Source organism: Trachurus japonicus, chromosome 14 (genome assembly GCF_045865225.1).
Source record: "Trachurus japonicus isolate A0001 chromosome 14, Traja_1.0".
NCBI classification, from domain to species: domain Eukaryota; kingdom Metazoa; phylum Chordata; class Actinopteri; order Carangiformes; family Carangidae; genus Trachurus; species Trachurus japonicus.
The window spans coordinates 18,146,103-18,155,368 of record NC_140920.1 but is presented as its reverse complement, the minus strand read 5'-3'; the positions used below and the strand labels follow the sequence as shown (position 1 = coordinate 18,155,368).

At 42.4% G+C, this 9,266-nt stretch overlaps 1 protein-coding gene across 1 annotated transcript in view; it reads left to right on the top strand.

Moving 5' to 3' along the window:
- Nucleotides 1–3,755: 3,755 nt before the first annotated feature.
- Nucleotides 3,756–9,266, top strand: part of LOC146974660 (polypeptide N-acetylgalactosaminyltransferase 10-like) — a 103,567-nt gene continuing 98,056 nt past the window's right edge. Inside the window, exon 1 of the mRNA XM_085798227.1 lies at nucleotides 3,756–4,066. Coding sequence (XP_085654353.1) covers nucleotides 3,896–4,066 — 171 coding nt within the window. The 5' untranslated portion in view covers nucleotides 3,756–3,895. The remainder of the gene's footprint in view (nucleotides 4,067–9,266) is intronic.

The window sequence follows — 9,266 nt, the reverse complement described above, 5'->3', positions numbered from 1 at the left end:
TTCTATAGAAGCAGCGGTGGCGTGGCGCTCACAGGCAGCAGGTATAATACTGATACAACAGAGGCGGGAAAAAGGAAAGCCATCAGGCCTATGCTGGGGCATCAAAATACAAAAAAAAACAAAACAAAAAAAAAACTGAAAGACCTTAACCTTCTTCTCATTTTGTGCTGTTTTTCTACTGTAAAACAACAATATTTCCTAGATATAAACAAAAGGATTTAAAAGGTTCTATAGTTGAGATATTGTTGTGGTTTTCAGAACCGATACCATCTCATAGTAGTTTTACATTGCTTTGTCTGGAGCTCTGGTAACAACAGTTTGGTGTCAGCCAATCAGAGCAGAGGAAGCTCTGAACCTCTCCCCTGACTGGCTGACTGTGTGATCATCATCAAATAGGAATGGAACAGATTTCAGGTACTCCAAATGCTGTGAATTTAGGATGGTGGGACCAGGTGGGCTCGGCTTGGTGACTGTTTTGTTGTGACATCATAAAGTCACAGAAGTCCTGATCATGGCTGTTTTAAAGGATCAGTTTCTGAATAGGTTGTGTGCATTCCTCTGTAAACAGATGATCTAATACGTTCTTGGTATTAATATAGAACCAGACCTGCTTGATAATCACACCACATATCCACTTTATTACTGTATGGAACTTTAATATAAACATCTACTTTATACTGTTTGTAACCTTTAAGAATACTGTATGGAGCTTTATTTCTTTGGATTTCCTTTTAGTGTTTTTTCAGTGTCATTATTACTGTATGCTAATTATGCACCCGGGCATCTACTTGTTCCTCTATCCTTTCACTCCAGTGAGAAGAATAAAATAGTTTTTTCCACACAGTACATCACACATAACAAATAGGATGGAGGAATTTAGATTAATCTAAATCAAGGGCCACAGAACAGGGTGTAAAATCTCACAAATTTAGCATCAAGAGAGTTTACTGTATGAACCAGACAACATAAGTTTCATTTTTATTGTATGGCCAACTAATCAATGTTAATTAGCTGCAGCTTAGTACATTTTCAGGAAATGGGTGTCATCCAAGAGTTTGGCCTTGCTCAGTTTCTGTTCCCTTTGTAAATTATAATTACACTGTTACAAATTGTGCACCAATACATCCATACAGCCAGTCTACAGAACACACTGGTTTTGTTGTGTGCTTACAAGGTAGGCGTGGTGGTTGCTTGGATTTTCAGGATTTCCATCTGAGACACAGTTAAATCTTCATTTCCTCCACCGCCGGCTCTGCCTCAGCTGTGCTGAAAGAGCAGCAGCAGAAACCTGATGAAACAAATCACTGTTTTGTTGGAGAACACTTCCTCTGTGTGTCAGACATAAACTTTCTTTTGCACTGAGATTTTATTTTGAAGGCGAAATATCTCAGTAGTTATCTGTCACTACAAAGTTCAGTCCATTAAAATGTTTATTTAACAAGGTATAACTTTCAATCAACTATACAATGTCTTGCACAGCATAAAGCAGAACATATACATCTCTTTTTAAAGCAGAAGTAAGTGATATATTTGTGTTAATATAAGTCTTAAATAGTTATATCTTCGAACAGCAATCACTTACATAGAGTGTTTGGTCTGAAACACGGGTCTGTCAGTCCCTCTGCTCTGCTCTGAGCCGAGGAGAAAACATTTATCGTATCCTACAGTTTTTATCCAATGAGGAGAGAGAACGGCATGCAGGGCTGTGTGTGCAGCCAAGGAACGCCGTGAATGTGGTGACGTAGGGACGAGGACTGTTATGGTGCGTTCAAGGAAACTCGTATTTTTCCGACCGTGAAGTGGTACCAGTTCGATCTGGTACGAGTTCACCGGTCGGAAGTTACGAGTGGCCGTTATAGTGACTTTCACCGGTAAAACAGGTCGGAAAAACACGAGTGGGTTGCCTGGAACGCTACAAAGTCGTAAGTTGTGACTTGAAGCTGTAATTTACGATTTCAAAAGCCTGCCTGGAACGCAGCATTAGCGAAAACGACCGGACCACTTACTTCTGCTTTAATGACCTTATAATTAAAAAATTGAATACTATAAATAAATACAATAACATAATACATAGTATTTATTCCCTTATGATGTTGCATATAGGCTAGCTATACAATCTTTTTACACCAGTTATTCATGCCAACATGTGCAACCTGTAACATTTGTAAATTGACTTTTATTTGAATATTTATTAACTGTGTAATTAAGAATTTATTTTTTATTAACTTATCTAATGTGAACATTTTGTCATGCCTTCATTATAAACTTTTGGGATTGGTTGCACTCCTTTTGAGTTGGCTCCTCATTGTTGAAAACTTGATTTGCCTGATGAAGGTCTGTCTGGTCCAAATGAATTGCTTATTGCAGGTCAGACTGTGGGTGACAAAAGCATTAATTTCAGCTCCACAGCCCCGGCGCTGCTCTGTTTAATAGATTCTCAATGGTACATCCAAATGGAGAGTTTTCCACGTGACATAGCTATGCAAAAGTCACCACGGTTACTCCCCGCTGAGTGGCAAACACAAAGCAGCCAGCATCTGCCATTGTGCATCGAGTGCTGCTAAAATGGTGAAGAGCCATTGTGCAGTTGACTGCACAGAACTGATTCAGAAAGGATTCAGGCAGCAAAATACTGAAGAGAGGAGAATACACACCAAGTGACAATTTTCAAAGGGGGTGAATAACATTTAAAAAAAATGTTTCTCTTTTCTGAACAAAACTTATGAGAAAATCCACAACGAAGCTTACTCCAACCACTCTGCTCCACATAGGATGATACAGATAGTAATTTCACTTCAGTTGAGGAGATGCTGGTTTACTGGTTTGTCCTCAGACTGAGCGCAGGGTGGTGAACAAGGGGTGCCCAGGGTGTGTGGGGTCTCTACCATTCATTTGTGAAGACGGCTTGGTCTCAGCTGCAGGTGCTTCCTGTGGTGCAAATGACAAATCAGACTTGGCTTTCTTGGTTGAGGATCCACATAGGTCCTGTGATAGGTGGACTTAAAACTGGCCATGCTGTCAGATCCACGTGTCAGATTTTTGAAGTAACTTAGATTTGGATGGGTTTACTTTTACAGAAACTAAATGGAAAGTGTGATACATTGACAGATTTCATGCAGTGACAAAGGACTTCATCCATTGAGATATGACAGCAAGGGTTGATGTTGAATGATTAAATTTACGTGTTTTTATTCACTGTGGGCTTGTTATCCTAAAGGTAGGCTATTTGTGACTAATCCAAATTTACAAGGTAGCCTAGTCTATAAGGTAATTGAGTATTAGGCCTAGGACCATTTTGAAAGGAACAAAACATTTTGTAAAAAGACTGTAAAAAATAATGTTCTTCCTCTTCTTCTTTTTATTTTATTTATTTATTCATTTATTTTATAAATGACAACTTCATTCTCGTTCTTTTATGACTTTTTTCTGAGGGTGGCCCGACCTACTCCATCTCTCTGTAAACAGGTGGTTGTGAGCGCAGAGAACTGGATGTTTCCGAGTTGCACTTGAAGGCAGCATGAGTAGTCAAGTCTCGATTCAGTCGCAACTATTCCCCCCCTTTATAGTCTAATTTGTATGCTGCTTATTACCACCCAGAAGACACTCAATAGCAATGTCCCATTCAAAAACACCCTGTAAACAAATAAATAAAAAGTCACTCTCCACAGCACCACCCCCCTCCCCTCCCCCGCTCCAGCCGAGGAGGCGCAGCGGTTCGCTCCCCCTAGCGGCGGACCTTGCAGCCGTGGTGGAGCGTCACAGCTCCGGTGTCTGTGCCCCCAGTCACAGTGAAAGTTGTCTCCGCTCAGAGAAGCGGGGGGTCCAGGGCTCGTCAGTCTCCAGCGCCGCTGCTTCACACGCTGCCGTCCGTCCTCCCGGAGACGGAGAGAGAGAGATGAGGCGGAAAGAGAAGAGGCTACTGCAGTTCGCCGGGCTGCTCATAGCCGCTCTCCTGTTCCTCCCTAACGTCGGGCTGTGGTCTTTGTACAGGGACCGAGTCTTCGACAACTCGCCCGACGCGGTGGACGGTCCGGGCGGCGGCGGCGGCGGCATTCTCCCGTTACAGGTAAGCGAAGCTCGGCCGCCGGTGGCTCGGTGTAGCGAGACCTTAAAAATGACACACTTCAAATCTTAGTTTGGTCGCTGCTTGCAGTGTGGGGGCAGAAAGGCTGCGCACTTCCCGGTGTTTGTGTTTGAGTGTGTGTGGCTGTGTGAATGCTCGCCGTCTCAACGCATTACCTCAATACATCAACCTTGACAGCCACGTCTTGCGTGTCTGTGCGTGAGAGAGAGAGCGAGAGAGCATGTGTGAGTGTGATGTGATTTACAAGATGGACCCTCTTCCTGGCACCGTGTCGGCATGGCAGGTCATTAGTTAGTACGGCGGCCAGGGTGAGCGGGAGCCACGTAGTAGCTAAAGCCGGAGCAAAGCGTCGCAGCAAAGTTACGATAACCGGGACTTCCTGAACTCTCGGGTACCGCAGCCGGGAGTTCAGGAAGTTGTCAGACGTGATGATGAAGGCGCTGCTGCGTTCACAGGTCTCCCTCCACCGCAGGGTCAGGCCTCGGTGCTGTGTATCCATCCACTGTGTGGTCTCCCATTGCGACCCCCCTCCCCATAGAGCCCTCCTCTTGACTGACACATGAAAGTTTGTGTACAGAGTTGGTCCACACGGGGCTCCAACTGATGACTGTTTTCATAGTCATTTCATCCTGCTTTGTATTTTTATGGCTAATGAGCCTATCGAGTTTCTAAAATGTCAGCAAGTGTGAGCTGCTCATTTTCAGCTCCCATAGCTGTTTATTCTTACACCATTTCCACTGATTCAACACAAAACTCATTATCTTTCAAATTACAGCAATTCAAAACGTGAAAATGACAGCAAATTCTCACATTGGAGGAGTCAGTGTTTATTGACTTGTGTTATTTGTTTGGTAATCAAACCTTGTGTAACTTTCTGTCTTCAAAACTATTGCTCGATCACATATTCATGACTTCATGTAACTTCATGTAGTGTTCTAAGTTTTTTTTGGACAATCCAAGTGCAAATCGGCTAAACCCAAGTCAAGAATTTAGGAATTTATGAAATCCAAAAGTAGAATTCTCAGTTGGCCGCTCACCTGTTGGGCTGATGTTCTGGTCAGAAACAATACAATGCCAATGCTCCTTACGACCAGCACCACCTAAATTTTGTGCAGTTTAACCTCTTCATTATACTTGTGTATCTGGACAAGCCTCCTAATTCCCTGCTGACCCACATGGCACAGAAATGAGCCACGAGGAGAGTACAGCTGACCTTCCTGTGTAGGTTATTGTTTTAGAGCAGCGAGTATGAATTGACTTTTTTTTAATTAAACTATAAAGTTAATGGAAATATTACATAGAGTCGGTCCAGGGCAGAGACTAGGTGATACCTGGCCCAGTATTTTTGCTAGCACCTGAGGCGTTTATGATGCTGGTATCAGGTGACAAATTTCTACTTCTGTTCTTAAACCCAACCAAGATTTATTTCTTTGCTCATTCACTGGCCCAAGGATAAATGTTATTTTCTCCTTTTATACCATAATCTCATGATGCATTCTTGGTTTTTCTTGTCCAGTCCTGGTTACAGTCTTTAGTCAGGTTGAAGGAATTAAGTTGCATCTTGAACAGCCTTTAACATCTGTTTATTAACTGCTGAGGAATATATTTTACTCCTGCAGGTCATAAAGACATTTTAAGGATTTTGGAAAAAACAACAACAACAACAACATCATACGCAACTTCAAGGTCTGTTTATTTGTTGAGGAAAACAGGAGTCGGTTTATGTGGCATGAATTGAATCATCTGTGCAGAGGCTAAAACCATCTGTCTGTGAATCATCATGTGGCTAAAAAAAAAAGATGAGATGCACATGCTGTTATGTTGATTCACATAAAACATCCCCCTGCAAAAAAAAGAAAAAAGTCTCACCAAACGGAGCCAGTGTAGCAGACAATAGTAGCCCCTCTTATTCAAATGAGACGGATCTGCTGAATGGAGGCTTTCAGGGCTGGGATGTGTGTTAGTGTGCTCTTTGGCTGCTGGTGCCAGTGCTGGTGTTTTTAACCTGCTTGACTTGACTGGTGAAGAAGGTCGGAGTGACGAATGAAGTCATGTGTCACGTGAATCTTCATGCGGAATTAAGCTCGAACAATGTATCCAATGGCTCTGGAAACAATTAATTTCACGATCTCCTCATTGTTCAGTCCATAAACGCAGATAAATCCACATCAAAAGTCCACAGTGTTGTCTGCCTTGTCTTGTCATTATCAGCAGCCGAAGCTAATTTGCAAGCTGGATCGTGGGCACTGATAAAGCGAGCCTTGTTCGGCACAGATCTCCTCCAAGGATTTCTCTCTCTCTGTGTGCTCAAGTTTAGATTTGATATTTTCAAATGACAAGAAATGTTACGAATGGGATTAAGGGACATTGACAAGACCGGGGAAAATCCTGTTACTATTTAGCAAACTGTGTGATAACAGCTGTCAACCAACCCAGAGCGGTTTGATCACAGACAGGCTGATTTGGGGAAAAAAAAATGATGCCAACTTTCTCCTAATAATGGAGAAGCCTTTAAAGGCAACAAGCAAAGAAACATTTATAAGCCATTTACAAGCCTCAGATCCTCCTGCCAAACAAAGTGGGGAAGTTTTAAACAGATGAACCTCACAAGTAGAAACAGTGATTAAACAACAGGAATAGACTGACTCATTGGAACATGCTGCAAATTACTATTATTAACTTTAGTTGTTATCACCTGAGCTGAGTGACAAATTCTGACATGATTATAGTCACATGAAGGCAAATCAGTCTTCAGAAGTGTGTTTCTTTATGGCCATATGCCCCACTGAATGAACTGGCTAAAACGTTTGTATGTTATGATTCAAAGTCTGTAGAGATCTTGGTCTGAAAACATGAATCAACCGAATTTCATTTTTTGAGGCAGTAAAGAAGTGTGTGTCACTGTAAACATGGTAGCAATTAAACTAAACAACAATCATTATTAGAAGCATTCTTATTATCCTTTTTTGTGCAAGGTTTTTATTTAGATATTTTGCAGCAGGACAGTGAAGATAACAAGAAAGTCAGGGAGAGAGAGAGAGGTGCGGTCGGACTCGAACCTGGGCCACTGTGCACTAAGCTGTCTGATGATTGGTTTTCCCCCTCTGATGGACGCATTTTTAAAAATGATTTAAAAAATAATGAGCCTGGCTAAAAGCTCAGCTTTAAAGTAAAAGCACTTTGCTGCTTCTAATGCTGCTAATACCCAATACAAGCATCTTCTTCTGAGGTGTTGACCTCTGCATTGTGTGAACACGCGTGTGCCAGCGTCAGCAGCAACAGGTGGCATGAGCCGTAAAAATCTCACGCCCGGGGTTGCACACACACAGCAGCACCTGGATGAGTGTGTCACTACACCTCTGGCAAAGGCGCAGCTTCAGAGCCTCTCCACCGTGACAGTGACAGAAAGGTAATTTGCACATTTCCCCATCTCTTATTAAGGATGCCTGTTGAAGCAGGGGGTGGCTCAGCTTTCTGCTCTCTGCTCCAGCAGCTCAGGTTAAGTGGAGATTAGAGGAGATGATAGCGACATATAGTAAGAAAGGTAAAATAAAATAATATTTAAAAAAAAGAATGCAGAGTTTGGAGTTTCTGACTGTCTGTACTGACTGAGACAAACACATGGCAGAACAAGCACTAGTGAATCTGTAAATGATCGTTATTGTCTTTAAACACGCCCCCACTGTGATGGATTTGTTGAGGGTGCTGAAGATTTGCTGATGAATATACATAGTTTGTCACCAGGGTTCCGTAATTTGGGTTTAATCTTCAATTTTGATGTTTAAAAAAAGGTAATGTGCTGCTGACGCCCACTGTGGGAACTGAGACCTAGACTGGATTCTGTTAAAACGTAAATTGATTTTACCGTGGCAGACTCGTATCACATGCTGTGCCTGTGCTGCTGCTTATGACTTTAAACTTTTAATTGTGTGGTTTAAACGTCATTGGGTTCTGCTGAAGTTGCCTCCAGTGACTGTAGCTCAGGATTTCCTGTCACTGATTCTTGCTTTGGGTGTGAAGCTGTTTCAGATGGAGTCACATGAGATACGTGGCAGTAATTTACTTCTCAAGTTGTGCATCTGAGATGGGACGTGCTACCATTAAAGAAAATTAGAGAGAAGATTAGATCAATTATTAACTAATAATCCAAAGGTTAATTACTAAGAGCTCTACAAGTAATTGAACCTCACCCAGCCTGAACACTTCAAGGTAGATTAGAGTCAGACTACATGCTCCATACTACTTGTATTCCCTGGACAGATTCCATTTTTGAGGCGACCTACATGTGGACTTTCCTCCTGCTAACTGGTGCTAATCAGCGGTGGTGTAAGTCCAGCAGATAAGGCGTCCTCTTAAAGGGAGAGCAGGTTGACGTTCCTGGCCTTGTCACAGAGAAATGAGAATCATACCGGCCTCTGTACGCTGGAGGCCGCGTTTATGAGCCGCTCACTGCCGGCTGGATTACTGTTCATTCATCATCGCGGGTCCTTGGGCATTTCACCTCTGACACATGCACACGCACAGCACACACACTTCTATATACTGTTTCCAGAGCCAAGAGAAGGTCAGTTGGCGACGATCCTTTCTTATTAATGAGCACAGCTCAAAGTAAACAAGGACAAGTATGTAGAACATCTCAGGACAAGGAGACGTCGCGGCTGAAAAACATTGTCAAAACTTCTTTAATCACTCCTCTTCTGCTACAGGGGCAGCCGGTTGTACAAACCATTAAATCCGACTCTAGAACAAACTGGTTTTCTGAATAAATATCCCCAGTGCAGGAATCTAATTTTGGATTCCTTTCCTGTCTCCTTGTGATGTGTCTCTAGCCCACAGTCACAATGCAAATCAGATATTTGTTTGACCCCTCTGTCCTCCAGGCCTCCCTTGGGGGCTCAAAAACATTGAAAGTCTCGTCCTTCTTTTGAGGAAAGATAAACAAACACTTGATGCTTTATTCATTTTCTTCTTTCCTACTGGAAACCTTTTTGAAGGGCACATTTTGGTTTTAATTAGGTGGTGAGTGTGCAGAAGCAAGATTGGACCCAATGCAATCATTTAATGGACTAATTTGGTTTGTGGCTTTGTACAAAAGCTAATATTTTCATAGCAGTATCTATGAGAGAAAAAACTAAAATTCCCTCTGCTCACATCAACATAATGATTTTTATTATGCGTCCAC